The 19,857-nt window shown below is 40.5% G+C and overlaps 1 protein-coding gene across 1 annotated transcript; it reads left to right on the forward strand.

The window, feature by feature from the left end:
- The first annotated feature begins 396 nt into the window (after positions 1 to 396).
- On the forward strand, positions 397 to 16,068 carry LOC127198059 (cyclin-dependent kinase 2-associated protein 1-like). The gene is made up of 5 exons (XM_051155857.1): positions 397 to 426; positions 1,526 to 1,626; positions 13,293 to 13,342; positions 15,720 to 15,960; positions 15,993 to 16,068. Exons 1-5 carry the CDS (start codon positions 397 to 399, stop codon positions 16,066 to 16,068), a joined length of 498 nt encoding a protein of 165 aa, XP_051011814.1.
- The last annotated feature ends 3,789 nt before the right edge of the window (positions 16,069 to 19,857 follow it).

The following is a 19,857-nucleotide window of genomic DNA, read 5'->3' on the forward strand; positions in this document are numbered from 1 at the left end:
CAAATGGAGAGGTGAGGTCCTGAGGCTGAAATGCATCCAGGATAAAGCTTGCCACATTTACTGAGTGAATCAATGTAGCAGACAGAAAGAGAATTCAAGGATGGTTCGCATTTCTTATTTGCCAAATAGGTGGATAATATCATCATCAACTGGGAGGTGATTGGAAGGATAAGCTGTATTTTAAGGAGAAAAGAAGGCGTATTTTAGTTTTGACTGAAAAAAAAAAAATAAGGGACTGTATTGTGGGCAGTTTTATGTGACTTTAAGTAAAAAAAAAAAAAGAGTAAGAAGACTTGAGAGACAAAGACAGTACTTTGATGAGCACCAGCAGTCAAAACAAAGTGTTCACAGGAAAAGAAAAAACTGTAGTTGAAATTGGCAAACCTAGAGTCAGCCATGTGCCCAACGGATTCAGATACCACCAAGGTGAGGGATGTCAATAGGAACATATGCTATAGACTGAGATTGTATGTCACTGGTGATTTCAGTAAGTTCAGTAAGTTCAAGGGAGTAATGTTGAATCCAGATTGCAGTTCAACTCTGAACAGAGAGGTGATGTTGAGAAAGCAGGAGAAAGTTCATTTTTATGCAGTCTGGAAAAGGAACAAATGAATGGCAACTCAAGGAGAATGGAAGATCTGAAACTTTCTTAAAATAAGAAAGATATTTCATGATTGTAGTTTCATTTAGGTAATAAAGCACATACCCCATTCTCATGAAAGACATTTTTAAATGACTAGAAAATATAGGTAGTATGGGAAGATTGGATTTATATTATAGGAAAAGATGTACTGATTACTATAAGGTACCAAAATGAAAATATAACATAATGAGTAAGCTGACATATTGAGGAATGTGCTTGTAACATTCTTGATATTCATATCGAAATTGGTAACTTGATGTATTATATATAAAATCCTGATGTGGTGTCAGATGCCTGAGAAGACATCTCAGTGCTGTCTTTCTGACTATGCTAAAAGCATTTATCACTGGTTCTGAGAACTTAGTTGACAGTAAAGTCTGAACATTTTTATTCCAATTAATTACTTTGTCTTTTTAGTATAAAAGGTAGAGTCCGACAGTATTTATTTTGTATGGTTAGGGAGGCTAAAGAACTAAATGCATCTACCATAGCTGCAAGGTAAATATTACAGTAAAAGTAAAACATAAAGAAAAAGAAAACCAATAATCCTAAGCCAAAAAAAATCAAGAATTTTTCTCTTACTGTTAATTTCCTTTTACTGCATCTTGTTTTCCTTTGTGAGTTGGGGGGGGGTTCTTAAATATTTCTGAAATTACTAGGAGAAATGAAGTTCTGTCCCTCAGAGAGCCCATTTTCTTCCTCTATTACTCATCCCCATTGTGTTTTGTGGTCTTCCCTGCCCCCACCCCATGAAATAAGAGTTAAAAGAATCTGCTTATTAGTCCAGCTTGTGATGTTTTCTTTAAAGTTATATAGCTCTTTCTGGGGTAGTTCACATTTGAGTAAGTCACTGGCATAATCAGCCTCTTTGTTGCACTCCAGATTCAGAGGGACCCGCAGTTGGTTTCCAGCATACACATAAGGCAGTTCACAACCATTGGGCAGCCCAGCTCCAAAGAATCTGCTGCCTTCTGCCTTCTCAGGTACAAGCACACATACACTCATGCCCTTCTTCCTCTGGTCTATCAAGCTCTTCTACCCACTATCAAATTCTCGAATACCACCACCAAACCGATTGGCGTCTTTTTCCCGATGAGTCAGCTAGCATCTCTACTCTCTCCATTGATTGACAAACTAGTCTTGAACTTTCCTCAGTCTGCTAAGGCTTCTGCCTTATTTTGGATTCTAAGCATTGGTTTTTATAATGTGTTCTTCATGACACTCTGTTCTGCTGACTATCTTCCTGATCTTAGCCATTTTCCACAAGAAAGCCCGACCCTCTGTTCCCCGGGCATCCCAGGTGTTTAATGTAGTAAAGCATTTTAGCCTCTCTAGTTCACAAGTAACTTTTGTGTACCATGAACTGTCATTTATTGTGAACAAACTCTAAATATACATTCCATTCCTTTGGTTAATTTCTTCAAGCACAAAGTTTGAGTGCAACTCACATTACAAAAAATCTTTCTTCTCTCTCTCTCTCTCTCTGACCAATAATGTAAACATAGTAAGCAATAACCTTACTATTGAACAGGTAAACAAAATACCAGTTCTTTCCTGTTTAGAATGAAAAAGGTAAAGTTTGGGAGTTAAGTATAATGGCCTCTTCTGAATACTTGTAGGTGGTGTAATGTGCCCAGCCATATATTAATTAATAATGATGATCACAGGAGAATGAACAGTTGCCTGGTTGGCAGAAATATAAACACATACAATTCTCTCTCTCTCTCTCTCTCTCTCTCTCTCTCTCTCTCTCTCTCTCTCTCTCTCTCTCTCTCTCTCTCTCACTCTCTCTCTCTCCCACTCCCCCCTTCCCACTATATGTGTGTGTGTGTGTGTTTGTGTGTATTAGGTTACTATGTAGTATTGGACCACTAGAGTGTACACACACACACTCCTGTTTATCTAGTACAGCAGATTTTCTAAGGGAAATGGTTGACCTACAATTGAACAAAGAAAAGAACTTTGTGGCTTTAAAAAATTGCATGGGAAAAAGGAGAACATCTGTTAGTTCAGTTACTTTTGATACTATTTCTATGCATGGTCTCTAGAATATAAGTTATTATGAGAACCCATTAATTTTATATACGATGTTTGAAAGAATGAAAATTTTCAAAAGAAACTTAAACTGAACTGGTTTCTGGACTGACAAAAGAAAGATTTCTTTGTTTAAAAAGTGGTTTACTACTTATCTACTTTTCTAATAGCTTTTTGCAATACCTAAAAAAATCTTTGGAGTGTACATACTCAAGTTAGATGTTAAGTTAAAGATAATCTACACAATTTATAGACTTTATCTTTATAAAAGTAGGATTCTATTGTGATAATACAGAGCCTCACAATATTTCATGTTTCCTAAGATTCTGTGTCATAAATATCAGAAGATACTAACACAAAACTTATCTTAGAAATGCATATGGATATCTAATTCTGCCTACTGGGCTTCAGGAAATAAAATGATTTTTTAAAAATTCTTTAATTTTTCAGGATATTTGGATGGAATTGTTGTAAAAAAAAAACAATTTCCAGTGAAAGTGTAGTTATGTCAGAAGCTTTCCGGTATAAACACAGGGGCATTTGTTCTTGTTCATCTGTGTAAATCTGTACTGTCAACAGAAATCGATTTACAGATGCATGCCCTTAATCTCAGCACGAAGGGAGGCAGAGGCAGGTGGATCGTTGTGAGTTCGAGGCCAGCCTGGTCTACAAAGTGAGTCCAGGACATCCAAGGCTACACAGAAACCCTGTCTTGAAAAAACAAACAAACAAACAAAAATATGACATGGACACCCAATCCTCCCACTGCACAGAAAAGACAGTAGAGAAAGATGGTAAGAGCCAGATGTGGCAGATGACTTCAAAGAACAGTGCATGCTGGACATACCAGGACAGCTGTAGGATTCACATTGGTAGTTAAAAAATGTATAAGATAGACAAAACATAAAGGGTAAAGGTGGTCATGAAGTCACATTCCTAGCTGAGGAGCTATTATTGGTGATTCACAGCTGACAGGGGAGTTAGTTATCTTTCAGGGTGTGGCTTCCTGGGAGGGAGACTATGCTCCAGTGAATCACCATACACCCAAGTACGTGGCCAGTCATTAGAATGGATGGATTTTTTTTTTTTTTTAAGGAGGATACAGTGTTGAAAGGGAGTGGATCTTGGAGAGCAGATCTTGGAGAAATTAGGATATGGAAGCAAGTCTGATCTTTTACATTTTTATAAATTCCCAAAGAACCAATAAAATATCTATCAACAACTCTGTCTCAAAATAACAAAGAAAAATCAACAAAATAAAATCAACAATGAGATTGTTGATGTTCAGCAGTTAAGAATGCTTATGCTTTTACAGAGGGTCTGGGTTCAGTTCACAGTACCTTCATGGAAGCTTCTTATAATGCTTGTAATGTTGGTTCCATGTGTTCTGATGCTGTCTTCTGGCCTCCATGGGCAACAGGCATGCATGAGCTGCACGTGTATACATGCATGCATATATACATACATACATATCTACATATGTACACATACATACATATATACATATGCAGTCAAACCGCTTGTACACACAAGACAGAATAAAATAATCTTTTCTTTAAGACAAGAATGAGATGATAAGCCAGCTAACTCTAGCTGGAGTTAGCATACACAGGGAGACTCCGACTCCCAGAAGCTACAGGTTGCCAAATTAAAGTCCCAGCCTGGAAGATCAGCATGTTATTAGTCAGGAGTGTAGCTGTTTAACTTATCTCATATTTGTATCAATAAAGACATGGGAGGTATAAACTGAGGTAAAACCCCACTAGCTCAGTGAGATAACTTTATTTTTCTGAACTATATACAAAATATCTATTCTCAAACCTGACTCTACAACTAAACTACAAGCTCTCTGGAGAGATGGCTTAGTGGTTAAGAGCACTGTCTGCTCTTCCAGCTGGGAGTTCACTTCCCAGCAACCACATGGTGGCTCATAACTATCTATCGTGAGATCTGGTTCCCTCTTCTGGTGTGCAAGTGTACATGCAGGCAGAGCCCTGTATATGTAATAAATAAATAAATCTTAAAAAAAAAGAAATCCCTTTCTATCTGTGTCCTTTTGTCTAGCTAGTTTACCTTTCTCTTGAGCTCCTTCAAACACATTTTTGTCACTGCCAATGTAAAATCATCCTGCCTGCTGCCTTTCATAGTGCCATAAAGTGCTACATGGGCCACTAAGGGGAAAAGACATCACTGGTCTCAGTCATGAACCCTGTGAGCTACAATAATGTCCAACATGGCAACATTTGCCTATGAGAGTGACAGTGAGGATAACCAAACACTTTCTCCTTGAATTTAAAGCTTACTCCACAAGAGGAAATTTATACCTATTACTATAAATCTGGGCATGGTTGAGAGGCTTGGTGGCCTACTATTATTCTGCTAAAGGGACATAGTATCAAAATGCTCTCTAAATTTATATGTCTATATTAGTAATTAGTAGAGTTCTTAGACTTCATCAGAGAAGTTTCTTTATGAAGAGGACAGTGGCTAAGGCAGAAACTCACACATAGACAAAATGTAGAGAATAAGTATCTGTGGACTGCTAAGCAACAAATGGGACATTGTGGGGATGTTGTTGTTGTTGTTGTTGTTGTGGTTGTGGTTGTGGTTGTGGTTGTTGTTCACTTTACATCTCTATTGTAGCCCCCTCCCTCATCTCCTCCTCATCTCACCCTCCCCACCTCCCTCCTTCATATACTCTCCCTCCCTCCCCTAGTCCTCAGAAAAGGGAGCCCTCCTCCCCTATCATCTGACCTCAGCCTATCAATCTCATCTGGATTGCTTGTATCCTCTTTGTGGCCTGGCAATGCTGCCGCACCAGGGGGAAGTGATCAACATGTGGGTGCCAAAGTCCATGTCAGAAGTATCCTCTACTCCCCGTATTATACGAACCACAAGGAGACTGTGCTGCATATCTTCTACATCTGAGCAGAGGGTCTAAGTCCTCACCATGCATGGCCGTTGATTAGTGCATCAGTCTCAGAAGCAGCCTCCTCGTCCATCCGGATTTGTTGGTCCCATTGGTCTCCTTGTGGATCATCTGACCCCACCATTATTACACCACACCAAAGCTTGGAAATCAGTAAGAAATGGAGGTCAAAAAAGTTTTATGGCCCAGACGTCACAGAGAACTGGAGTAAAACAGAACTTTCTGGGCATAATAGGACTGCTGCACTCATAGCAGCTGTGGTTGCCTATATAAGACCTGCACAAGGTCAAGCCAAGAAGCATCATGGGAAGAAGGGGGTGCTCATGAGCCCTCATCCTCCCTACGGAGCTACTGGCAATGGATAGCTTCTTGGGGAGAGTTGGTTTTCTTTACTGGCATGGTCCTGGTAGGACCACATGCTCCAGTGAATGGCACAACTGTTGAGTTTATGGGTATCACAAAACTGACTTGATTGCTTGTAAAAAAAAAAATAGAACAAGTTTGGAGCAGGTTGGAAGGTAGGTGGATCTTGGAGAAGTTAGTGAGAAGAACAGGAGATGAATGTGGTCAGAATACATTATAGGCACAGATGAAAATTTCAAAGAATCAATATAAATATTGTATTAAAAAGAATAGGATGCTATAAATGTTGAAACTGATATTTCTGATGTTTAGTTAACAATGTTACTATCAAACTCTCATCTCTATCCAATTTATGAGGAACAATTTATTCTCTGCCTGCTTCAGGTCTCTGAAAAATTCAAGTAAGGTTTTAAGCAACAAAACTGACTTCAGTAATTTTCTTTAGACATCTCAATATCTAACATTTTTAAGGGCTTTCATAATGCAAAAATAAGTAACACTGAGTTTAGTTTTTGCACCTCCCTACATCAGTGTAAACAATAAACTGTGGGATTGGTTTTTTTTTTAAAGAAAGTTTATTTTGGCTTATGGTTTCAGACTGCCAAGTCCACAATGATAGGGTTGGCATGGGAATAGACAGGCATGGCAGCAAGAGCAGAAAGCTGAGAGCTCACATCTCAATCACACACAAGAGGCAGAGAGAGAGCAGGAAATTAGGTGAGGGTACACACTGTCAAAGGCCACCCTTGTAACATACATCCTCCATCAAGGTTGTAGCTCATAAATATTTTTATAATCTCCCCAAATAGCACCACCAGCTGGTGACCAATTGTTCAAATACACAAGCTATGAGGAATGACCTCATTCAAACCAACATGTTCCCCACCATTCTCAAGCAGCTAGCTTGAAATAATGGTAGACTCTTTTTTTCTTTTTTAAAAAAATTTTCTTTTATTGAAATAGCTTTTTGAAAGCACCCAATATGTCCCGCTTGTGGTTTTCCCTCCCTCTACTCCTTACAGAACCCAAGAAAGGATGTTTAAAACTCACTCAAAAGAAGAAATAGAATAGACAGCAGAAGTTGTTGAAGGGAGAGATCAAGGTAGGAGAGGAAGCACAGAGAGAAATGAGGGTGGAGATCAGACCTGGGGAGAGCAGGATCAGGAGGACAGATGGTCTGCAGAGAAAAGAGAAGCCATGTGCAGGGGCATCTCTGTGACAAGCTGAAGACCTAAGATAGAGTAGGCTTCTGGGAGGATACGGGAGTGACTCCAGATGAGACTACTAATAGCAGGGGTCATGAGGACTGAAGACGATACCCTCTAAGTAGACAGGACTCCTAATGGATGGAGAGGAAGACCAACCCACCCATAAAAACTTCAACACAAAATTTACCCTGACTACAAGATGTGCAGGGATAAAAATAGAGTAGAGATTGAGGGAATGTCCAATCAATGCCTGACCCATCCTGAGACCCACCTCATGGGAGAGAGTCAATCCCTGACACTATTAATGATACTCTGCTATGCCTACAGACAGTAGCCTAGCATAGTTGTCCTCTGAGAGGCTCCACTCAGCAATAGACAGAAATAGATGCTGTGACTAACAGCCAAAACATTGAGAGAAGCATAGAGGGTCTCATGGAAAAGTTGGGGGAAGTTTAGAAGTATCCAGAGATGACGGGAGCTCCACAAGAAGACCAACAGAGCCAACTAACCAGGGCCCAGAGAAGTTTGAAGAGACTAAAGCATCCAACCAAGTACCATGCATGGATTCAACTTAGGCCCCCTACACACATGTAGCATACTTGCCTTTATTTCTTGTGTTCTATATGATCCATAAAGGTAGAGAGAAAGTGGGAAAGGAGAGGTATACACCTGGTCTGCTACAGAGATGCAAATGAGTCTGCAGGGATAGATTTGGAGAAGATGAGGGAGGAATGAAGATCTTCAATTAGCGTACCTGCTTCTCTGGCCCAAGTCCAGAGTCTGTAACTGCAGCGTTCATCTTATACAATGTACGGCAAGTGCTCCTTGGCTAGGTAGGCCTGGCTGGCTTACTGCTTTGTAACTAGTTTCACTGAACATGTACCCATACTTGTACCTGTGGAGACAGCTGCTAAGCATGCACACTTGGAGTGGCTGAATCGCTCTAACAGGAGTTGTGTTGTGTTCTGCAGAATACAGAGCATTTAATGTGTGGATGTTTAGAGAAAGCCTGCTGAGCTTTGACTTCTCATGTGGTTCTCCTTGAGCACTTGCTGAGATACTGGAGTTTCCAGACACAATTCCTACTATTTCTCTCCTTACACTTTCCTATAATGTCCCCCAAATACTTCTGAGTACTTCCCATTTATTTTTTAATTTCTCACATTCTGAGCGCTGCTTATATGTTTGTACATCTCTCTGACTTCACTAGCAATGCTGTAGTCAAATGGCTTTTGCCTTCTCCTATCCTAATTGTTGTCTCAGCCTTTCTGCCTGCAAACCCATTCTTGGCAATGTGATGCTCTTAAAATACCTGGTCTCTTACTTCGACTCCAGGTGACTCCTCTGCAGTTGCTTTTGTTTGGTTAGGACTCAAATCTTAATCTCCCACGTGCTGCCTCAATTGATCTCATAATTGTTTGTATAAGTTTGTCTTAGTCAACTTCTTCATATCCCATCTAATTGCATTCCTCATAGTGGGTCACTTTTTATGTTCTCAGATTCTCCCAACCTCAGGACAAATACACATCAATGATATGAAATATTTTATGCCATTTTTAATCCTTATATTCCAAGCCACTAGGTACCATCTACACACATCCTTCAAGTTTCAAAAAGAAATAAAGAATATTTAAGCTTCCTTAGACTCCTTTCTACTTCTCAGCAGACTTTTTAATTGCTTAATATTTAGATCAGAATATGCCTCCTGCACTAGGCTCTAATTTTGAAAATATTTCCCATGGAAGCAATATTTATAGGAAGTGCTTGTTTGAATAAAATCCATCAACACTGTAGGTGGGAAGATGAGTTGCAGAATATTTTTATTCTCAGATTCTCTGGTATTCCCTCTCTGTATTTGTAATCCACTGTATATTTGTACATCTACTGTATATTGTATATTTGTATATCCACCGTATATTGCATATTTGTACATGTACTGTATATTGTATATTTGTATGTCCACTCTATAGTGTGTATTTGTGTATCTATTGTGTATTGTATATTTGTACATCCACTGTATATTGCATATTTGTATATCCTCTGTAGATTGTATATTTGTATGTCCACTATATACTGAGTATATCCACTGTATATTGTATCCCCACTGGTTATTAAGTGCTGCCTTAATATAATGCCACCTTTCGCTTTGTTGACCCAAAAGGAAATTCAGGATAGGCTTCTGTCGTTTCATACTGTCATGGAAGAGAAAGGTCCTTCACACACCTATGTCCAAAGACTTGCATTTGTGACGTGTAGAAACTTGGTGTTTTGGGATGTGCTTCTGGAACAAATGATGCATCCCAACAGGAGTCTTTTCAGCCCCTTGAGAATTTGAAGAGTCATAATAACAGGTTTTCTGCCATTCTGTCACCTTCCTGTAAAAAATGAAAAATTAGTCAATTGTTAGTAAAAAATGAAAAATAAGACAGCATGGAGGGAACCAGAAGAGGTCACTTAATCTTTTCCAGTTTGAATTTAAAGCACCAGTGGATGTACATAGGAACCCACTAGTCATAAGGCAGAAAAAAAGAAGCCATGTTCTAGGTAAGTCAAGGTACATCCGAGACGATAAACGGTATCTTTTCACTAACTGTGCCCTCAGATATAGGTCATAAGCTGACAATTGCATGGCCACAATTTTAAGGAAAATCCATTCCATCCATAAGAATGATTTAAACTGACATAGTGGTCTGCCTCACTTTCAAACCATTTATGATTTTGTATTAAGGGTTTAATTCTATCCTTGATAATCCATCTTAGAGAACGCTATCCCCCAAAGCCACACATTCTTGCTCTTGTGTCTTTCATAATCTCTGATTATATTTAATCCCATCATTCCAATCACCAGAGAGAGGAAAGCGGCAGAGGACTTTACTTATCCTAACAACCTTTCCCATGGTGACAGATGCCTGACCAGCCCTTAGCTCTTCTCTTCACAGACCAGCTCGGCTTTCATACCTCTCCCTAGAGATTTTTGTTCTTTGACATTTGTGCAGATCCCAGTTGCTTGTTATGGATACTTGGTATCATTTTGGTTTTCACAGCATTTCTTTTTCTTTCTCAGTATGCAGTCTGAGGAAAAAGTCCTTCTCCCTGCAGTAGCACACACCCTGGTTAAACTGAGAGGGAACCTTTCAAGTACCAGGTGGTAGGTGTGAAGATGTTATTTTAGGGTTATTGACTTTAGAAGGAAACCTAGTGTCGTTGAAACTAAAGATGAATCAGACCACGTAGCCTTGTTCTGACAGGGCCAAAGTTTTGTTTGGTATTTAACCAACTGGTCACTAAATCTAAGGGTGAAAGTGTAGACAAGTGGTTGTGACCTGTTCTTTCACAAGCTCCTACCATAGACATGTCACTCTGGAGAGAGGAAACATACAGAAAAGTAAGAATAGAGTATAGGCTTGATTTCAGTCTGGAGGAAAACACTCTCTAGGAAACAAGAAATAAAGGCAAGTACGCAGTGAAATTAGCCCCTAAGAAAAGAACAGAGATAGGTGGGGGTAATAGCTCAGTGAGGAAGCTCTTGTCTTGCTCAGCCAGGAGGATGAACATGAGAACCTAAGTTCACTTCCCACCATTGATATTTTTTTTAAAGTCACATATGGTGACCATAATCCCAATACTCAACCGGGCAGAGACCCCTGGGGCTCACTGGCCAGCTCCCGGTGAATTGGTGAATCAGCCAGCTGCTAACCCATGGAGACACTGATTCAAAGAATAAGGTAGATATCTTCTAAGGTTGACTTGTGACCTCCAGATGCTCACTCACACACTTGAATATGCACTGGAGCACGTGTGCGTGTACACACACACACACACACACACAGAGAGAGAGAGAGAGAGAGAGAGAGAGAGAGAGAGAGAGAGAGAGAGATTTTAAGAGAGATGAGGTACCAAGTTGTAGCTAAATGACTAGGATGTTTTAATAACAAAGTTCTACTGTGCTGCTACAATTGCATGTCATGATTTAACTTCTCCCCAGTCTCTGATTGTCAAGCAGTTCATTTAAGTTGCTAATTTCCTGGCACTATTTTGGTGGCAAAACCCCAATCTCATATTTTTTTTTTTACCTTGAGGTAATTATTTGCTACACATCCATGGGCACCTGCACCTTTGTCTACACATTCAAATTCATACACACATACATACATATCATTTAAAATAATACCCAGAATGTTTTCAAGGTTCCACATGGGAGATCAAATACATGCTTTATTAAGTTTTAAATGATTTCCAGCTAAGTCTTTTTTATCCCTGCAAATATTTGGCTTCTTTCTTCCTTCCTTCCTTTCTTCCTTCCTTTCTTCCTCCCTTTCTTTGCTCCTTCCTTCCTTCTTTTGTTAAAATATTGTGTTTTTCTTTAGCTTGTTCACTTTACATCCCACTTGTTGCCCCCTCCTTCATCACCTTCTGATCCCTCCCTCTCTCCCTCATGCACTTTCTGTCCCTCCCCTGGTCCTCAGAAAGGGGAGTCCTCCTCTCCTAAGAACTGACCTCACTCAGCCTATCAATTCTTGTCTGTACTACCTGTATCCTCTTCCTCTGTGGTCTAGTAAGGCCAGTGTGGGGGGTGGGCAGAGTCCATGTCAGAAGCAGTCCCTACTCTCCATATCTTGGGACCCACAAGGCCACTGTGCTGCCTATCTACTACACCTGAGCAGAGGGTCTAGGACCATATCGTACGTCCTTGGTTGGTGCATCAGTCTCTGCATTATAGTGTGGTTATCCTGTATTACGTTACTAATATCTGCTTATGAGTGAGTACATACCATGAGTGTCTTTCTGGGTCTGGGTTACCTCACTCATGGTGATCTTTTCTAGTTCCATCCATTTGCCTGCAAATTGGAAATTTTCCTTGTTTTAAATATCTGAATAGTATTCCATTGTGTAAGGGTACCACAGTTTCTTTATCCATTTTTTAGTTGAGAGACATCTAGGTTGTTTCCGGATTCTGGCTAATGTGAATAAAGCTTCTATGAACATACTTGAGCAAATGCCCTTGTCGTATGGTGGAGCATCTTTTGGGTATATATACCCAGGATTGATATGGGAGGGTCTTTTGCTTTCTTTCTTCTTTCTTCTGAAATAAGGTCTCACTCAGTAGACCAGGTTGACCTACAATTTGCTATGGAGCATAGGCTACCTCAGCTTCAAGAATGTAACACCACACCCAGATGATATCCTTCTTCTTAATGTTTAAATGTTAACCTATTATATGTCTCTCTGCACCCCCCATATACTGCCTCATGTTTTCGTTATTCATCTGTAGATAGGAACCCAGGCTGATTCCAAAGCTTGGCTATTGTGAGTGTGCAATGGGATTCACAGGAAAGTCAATTGTGTGCTGACTAGATCCCCTTGAGTGCCTATCCAGGAGTCATGAAACTGCATCATGGGATGGTGCTGTTTTCTTTCTTAAGGAGCTTTATACTCACTTGCATATTGGCTGTGCTATTTATATTCCAACCTCCAGTGTCTAAGGGTTTCTTTTTTCACTACCTCAGAGCATGTGCTGACTATTAAAGTGTTCCACATTTAAGTCATCACATTGTTTTCACAGTCTAGCACACGCATGCCTCCAGCCAGCCTACTATTGGGATTTTCCCTTTGAGCCTTTATAATTTATTTCATGATTTGTTTTTTTATAGCTTCAATTTCTTTGCAATTCACAAACTTCTTTTATAAAACAATCAGGTGTATCATAAACTCATGAAAGTATACAATTGTCTAGATTCCCTTAAATTTTCCCCACCCACCCAGTGAAATCTGCCATGCAAGCTCCAGCTCCTGGTGGCCTTCTCCCATGGGTTGTTTTGTTTTTAATGGGTGATATCAAAGCAGAAAATGTCATTTGAAGTAAAGTGAAAGCAAATTCATTTTGTAAGCTGGATTTTAATTAGTAAATGGGACATGTTAACGGTTTTCATTGAAGGTTCAAGAAGGGAATGAAGGGAATGAAAGTGCCAAGGCTTTTAGCAGGCAAATGATTCCACAGGGGGATCTAGCTTCCAGGAGTATGAGGTGGTGTACCTTTCATTTTAAATTTTTTGAGCAGAAGTATTAGAAAAGAAAGAAATACATCATGAGAGGCTAAATGTTCCTCACGGAGCAGCACATACATCACGAAGTTGCTGAAGGCTGGAGTACCAGACTTAACAGCTCTGTTTTGCAGCACAGTTGCTTATCAATGAAGCGTGTATGCAGCCTAATTAACATAATTGGAATGACTATAATTACACTATCATTTTGTTTGCTTTAGCACATTCTGTTGAGGTATAGGGGTAGCAATATTTGCTATTAAAATATTGCCCCCTTGTTGCATGCTGGCTGATTATTCTGTCTGTTTAGTCTACCTTCCTTGGGGTGCTGCCCTGCTCCTCAAAGGTGAGGAAAGTGTTGAGTCCTTGTAGCACTAGAAGAAAAAAACACACACACAATGAGGCTAATCAGGACCACAGAGATCAGCAACCACAGAGATCCAAGAGTATGGACAGTTTTGAGATCACACAATGGAAAAATCATCCTCCCCAGTTCAAAGCACTCAACCTAATAAGATGATGAAGGGAATTGATCTCAAGCAGAATGCCCTTCTCAGAGCTGGATTTGTGCTGTTTTAAACAATCAAAACAAGCTCCATCCTATCTTGGAAAACTGACTCTGCAGTTACTCAGGTCCTTGCACTGAGACGTCCATTACTAAAGCAATTCCAAATGCTTGTATTTGTTTTGACCTTTTCATGTGAGGCTGTAGTGAGGGTGGGAAAATGTAGCTCATTATTTCTGCTCCTCACCGTTGGTGTTAGACACACTGAAGACACACACACACACACACACACACACACACACACACACACACACCTCCACAAAAGGGAGGAGATGAGAACCTCACAGTGCTGGGACCTAGTATAGTCGCCATTTTCAATCTTCAAAGGAGACAGAGAGCAGAAGGCTAGATTTTCAGAATCAGTTTTACTGCACAGAAGAGGTTACGCAGGTGTTTTCTGTCTTTGAAGCTTCCCTTTTTTTTCCCTCATGTTTTTCCCAGAGAGAAGGTATGGGCTCAAACATTCCTGTTGGTTTCCTACTGGAGGCGTCAAGCCAAGGCAAGCAGCTGCTAGTGTCACATTCACAGCCAATGAGTGTAATATCTGGGTTTTCATAACCACTCGTTTAAAGAGCACAAACAGAACACAATATAAAGATCAATAAAACAGGGGGAGGTGTGCTCTGTGCCCTCTCATCCCACTGAGCTCGCTGAATGACTCCACAGCCTCCTGCCTACATTTCCTGAGTTTCCTGTTAGGCACCAAAAGTCACTGAAAGAGCTGTTAATGTGTGCACACTGCCTTAAAGGTACATCACATGGCCTCCACCCGGGGTTCAGTGTGTGGATCTTAATCTTCTAGCAGATGTTTTTATTTACTACTTGTTATTTAAAATAGCTTGTGGGGTGCTCTTATTTCATTCTGCTCTCATTCCATTTGGAAGTCTTTAAGCAACAACATGTGTACTCTTAAAGCAAAGACTCGGCAACTGTAATCAGGGCTGGGAAAGTGTTTTGTGAAAGCCACACAAGATCAGTCGGCTGCACGAACATGTTGGACACTCTTTCACAGCATTCTTAAGTCATGAACACGGTGGGAATATTCCAGTGGAGGACAAACCCTCTGGCTGTGGTCAGGTCCTAAACAAAGTGCCCCTTTTCCTTTCACACATCTACCCCAGCATCTCCGCAAGCAGGTAGCTCATAGCTTGAGGTCCCCTTCTTCCCTAGTGGATTTTCTGAAGCTGAATTAAACAGAAGCATTCTTTCTGAAGGTTATGCACTCACACCAGGGCAGATTGCTGTCAATAACTAGGTAAACCCAGAATATAAAATGTTGGCCCCTCCTGTTTGATCAGGTCAGAACCAAACACACAGTCTGGGTTAAATCTTTCATCTGTTTTATTTCAACTCCCTCCCAATCACTCATTTAAGAAGGTGCCCCTGAATTCCTGTCCTGCCTCTTGTGAATGCACGTGAACCCAGTAGGGATGCTAAATAATAAACCACAAGAGCATCAAGTTTATAAATGAATAAAAACATAGTCTGTACTTTGAAAAGAGGACATTGGTTGCAAGAATAGATGAAGATGCCGGCACTGAGGAATTTGATTTTTTGGGGGGAGGGGGGCTGGGTTTGCTGTGTAGGCCTGGCTTCAAACTGTTCTTCTTCCTCAATTGCACCCACCCCCACTACTAACATTACAAGGTGCATGCGACCATACCCAACTACTGCGTTTATAGTTGATGAACAAGTAAGATATGAATTGGAGTATGTGATGGTTGTCTTGAGACCATAATGCTAGTCATTGAGACTGCTGAAGCTACAATTGATACCTGAATTTCAATCGAGGTCCCCTGCATTCTTTGTGGTATAAGGAGAGGACTGCCTCTTACAAATTGCTGTTTGCTGCTCATGCCTGGAAAGAGAGAGAGAGAGAGAGAGAGAGAGAGAGAGAGAGAGAGAGAGAGAGAGAGAGAACTAAAGAATTGAAAATACGTGTCTGCTGCCACCCTCAATGCCAGAAGTGTTCACTCACCTTCTACTAGCTTGGTGACCTTCTGTCAAGATTGTCAGCAGCTGAGTGACTACAGGCCTCCATCAATAGGCTACACCCAGGGAACTGGAAATAGCCAGGTGTCTCATAATAAATATGCAGAGCTGCTGGTCATCATTGAAGAGTTAGGGAAAGAGATCAGACCCAGGTATACAGGGAGCAAAAGCTCCATGGAGAGACTAATAAAAAATAAAAAATAAAAAAAAATTTTAAAAAACGAGGCACCATTCATGCCCGAAAACTGGTTCAGGAGTGCTTGGCTGAAACGGAACTTAATGCCAGGTCCTAGCCCTGGCCAATGTGAAGGCCCACCCTGCTACCACATGGAGATGAGGGACTTTGTTCAAAATGGCAGTAGTTTTTCTACCTCAGTCTTTAAGCTCTGAACCTACACCCAAAAGATCAGGGAAAGTGTTTTTGCAGTTATTGACGATGTGTGTTTTAAGTTTTAAGTAGTTAGGAATGACCCAGCTCTTTTTTTCCCCAAACACTGGAGAGAGGTTTGTGAAGCCACTTCACCGCAAGCTATTGTTTGCCCCCAAATACCTGAGCCCCTTTAATCTCCCTTTGGATTCATTTTTCATTTGCATCACCCCAGTTGACTTCCATGAGCTCACCTGCCTCTGAGGACTTGAGTGCAAACCACAGGGCATGTGCTTAGTAGCTGACCTGCCTATGGGCAGTGTAGACCCTGCTTCGCAGAGCTTTCTGCTTAAGTATTTGCTTGTCTGAGTGCTTTGAAGTCAATCTTTAAAATGCACAAGTTATAAATGCAGAAGAAAGAGCAAGCTACCAAGCACCCTGCAAAATGCTCACCCTGAGACTGTGGATCTCAGTTCCATGTTTACTGTGAGCCGATCACAACATCTGGAAGAAAACAGTGGAAACTGTTGCATCTTTGTATTTATTACTTGATGTAATAAAGCTATTTCATTAACAACAACAACAACAACAGAATTGAAAATGCACAATTAAACCTGGCCCAGACCTTACCATGTAAATAAATCAATTCTGGAGGTTACACAGCTAGGTAGTAAAGGCAGAACATGAAAATCTATATGTGATAATTTAGGATGACTCTTTTGCCACTGTAGAAATGATTTTACAAATAGTATCCAAGTTTGACTGAATATAAAAGAAATTCTTGATATTTTAAAGATCCTGGTATGAGACTTGGTACGGCCATAGTATGTGAGGTATTAGGGACACAGGTGTATATAATTGACTCAGCACTTCCATGCAGAGCACAGGAATATGTACAATCAACAATTATTCATGCAAAAAAACTCACAGGTTAATAAAAAAAAATATGGACAACATTCACACAAACCCTTCCCCCAGGGGAAGTTTGCCAACCATCTTCAAAAGTGGGATTCAGATCATGAAAAAATATAGAAACCACAGTAACTACCACTGCTCCCTACAAGATGACTAAAGTTCAAAAGACTGATGATCCCCGCACTCGTGAGATGTGGAGCAATTAGACACTTATGTAAAGTTTCAGGGAATGTTAATTAGCATAATTAGTTCTAAAACCCATTTGCATACTTTCTGCCCCAGCAATTTCTTTCCCGAATATATACCTAATAGAAATGTACACAAATTTGCTCCAGAATTACAACGCAATAACACTCTGCACAGTGCTAGTCGTTAATAGCTGCAAAGGAAAACTGTGAGATGCTCTTGAGTAGAGGAACACAATCACAATAGTGGGACCATTAAGTGAATTATTATACAGCAATGAAACATAAGCGAGCATCGCTGCATGCAGCAGCACAGGTGAACTGCATGCAGCAGCACAGGCGAACTCCAGAAGGAAAGACGAGAGGTAGAAGCAGCAAAGAGTGAGCAGACTGGCTTCCAGGATTCTAAACTAGGTGAAACAAATCTGTGGTGTAAGAAGTCCAGAGAATGCTTCTATAGGAAGAGGGAGGTTTCTGGGGAGCTGAGAATATCTTATTTCTTGACAGGCGTTGATGGTAGTTAGCAATACAAATTCCCATGTGAGCATTTTCTTCAGTAAATGTTTGTTTTGGGGGATGCAAGCATATCAAAAAGTAGGCTATCCTATTGTGCTTTGTGACCATATGTGCATATACCTATGCCAGGAGATAGAGCTTTCCTTCTTTCCTTCTTCCTTCCTTCCTACCTTCCTTCCTCCCTTCCTTCCTTCTTCCCTTCCTTCCATTCTTCCTTCCTTTTTTCCTCTCACTCTCATATTTTTTAATTCATCTGCAACAGATATAATTATATAATAAGATGATTTCTTTTATAACAACAGCATCCATAAAAGACAAAAAATAAAATGAAAGTAGAAGACAGCCTTTCCTTTTGCAGATGGGTACCTGGGGTCATTGTGTACAAAACACAAAGAGCTGGGAAGCAGTAGGGCAGCTGGAAGATGTTCAGTATGTTCTGCTGTTCCGCAGAGTTAAGCAATCCCTTCGTTCGTCTGTACTCCAGGGCAGATTTAATCTTTGGTTATGTGGTTTGCCAGATTCAGCCATGGACAAAAGCTGCTCTGTTCATTAGCTTGCTCTTCATTTTCAATATGGTCAGGAACTCCCAAATAGCACCTTTGAGAAACAGACTGGGCAAGGGATGAAAATAAATACACAACAGCAAACTAAACCCGCCCCTGTCAGTGGTGTTTCCCTTTGCAGATAGCTTCTATGCCAGCAATTTCAGGACGATGCTCAAATGTCTTGTACCACACCATCAACTGTCTTTCCTGGTCCTGTTTTCTGTAATTCATACAAGCTCTTTTCTGCAGTCGTTGTGTTGAGATTCTTGCTGTGTCTCCCATAGTATAGTATGATCTAGCCCTCCTTCCTATGCAGGAAATTGTCGTGGGGTTTTAGGTTTCACCTCTAATAACAGTAGTCTGGGGAAAGTTGTCTAAATTCTCCTGTTGTGACAGCAATCATTCTCTATATGCTACTTTTTAAAATATGAGAGTCACATTTACACACCAGAAACCAGGCTTAATATTAATATCAGTAATCTTCAAGTCTATCTAATAAGCATCTATGATTAGGCTTCCGTATCAGACAAACATACACACACACACACACACACACAAACAAACAAACAACAAAACCTGCCCAAGATCCAATAGCCAGTAAGTATATGATCCAGGATCTGACCTTGTGCTGGTATCTCAGAGCAAACATCTTTTCACATGGTGTATTTGAGAGCACATGTCAGTGTCTGCACAGCAGGCATGATAAGCACCTTCTTGGGCTGTTGACTTGACTCACTGGGTAATGGAGCTTACTGGCTAAGCCTGATAACCTGACTCCAGTCTCTGGTATCCCCGTGAAGGGAGATGGGAGGCCCCAACACTCCAGCAGTGTCTGCTGCGTTCCGTATGCATTCAGGGGCTTCCCCTCGGACCCATCATACACACATGAGCACACAGTAGAAGTACATTTTTTAAAAAAGTTTACCACCCTAGATAGTGATAAATGCTCACAGAATTTAACAGAATTAATTTCAATTTGGTGTCATACCAGGAACCAATACCACGGGTTTAACTTTATCTCTCATAAATTTGAGTTTTGCAGTCTTATCATCTGCAGCCTCAAAATGTGGTGATGCTTGGAAAAAGAACCTTTCCAGAGGTAATTAAGGAAAAGTTAAGTCTTCACGTGGACTCTTGGCTATTATGACCTATGCTTGTGTATGAGCAGGAAGTTGGGACACAGACATGATTACAGGGAAGGTGCATGAAGATGTTTAGAAAAGATAGCAACATACAAGCAAGGAAGGTTTCAAACCAAACCAACCCAGCTTTTGATTTTAAATGTCTAGCCTTCAGAAACACAAGGAAGTGTGTTTCTGATGTGTGAGCTTCTGGCACGTGTGGTATTTTGCACTGATGGCCCTTGCACAACAGCACATTTGTTGTGCCTCTGATGTCCTGTTATGTGCCTTGTCTGAGTGACTTTCTTCTCTTTTCTGAGTTACTTTGTACTTCCCAGTGTATGACATCCTGTTTCTTACTTTTTGTCACCAGCCACTCCCCACCTCTGCTATACTTGATTCTCTATTTACAATTTGTTTCCCTGAATATAGC

This window comes from Acomys russatus, chromosome 2 (genome assembly GCF_903995435.1).
Source record: "Acomys russatus chromosome 2, mAcoRus1.1, whole genome shotgun sequence".
NCBI classification, from domain to species: Eukaryota; Metazoa; Chordata; class Mammalia; order Rodentia; family Muridae; genus Acomys; species Acomys russatus.

What these genes read in the sequence shown, in the direction of transcription:
- LOC127198059 (XM_051155857.1), top strand. Translation starts at nt 397, where the DNA reads ATGTGCCCAACGGATTCAGATACCACCAAG. An exon ending in GCTGCCTTCTGCCTTCTCAG is followed by an intron (nt 1,627 to 13,292) that starts GTACAAGCACAC and finishes CTCACGGAGCAG; the next exon opens with CACATACATCACGAAGTTGC. An exon ending in AAAAGCTCCATGGAGAGACT is followed by an intron (nt 15,961 to 15,992) that starts AATAAAAAATAA and finishes AAAAAATTTTAA; the next exon opens with AAAACGAGGCACCATTCATG.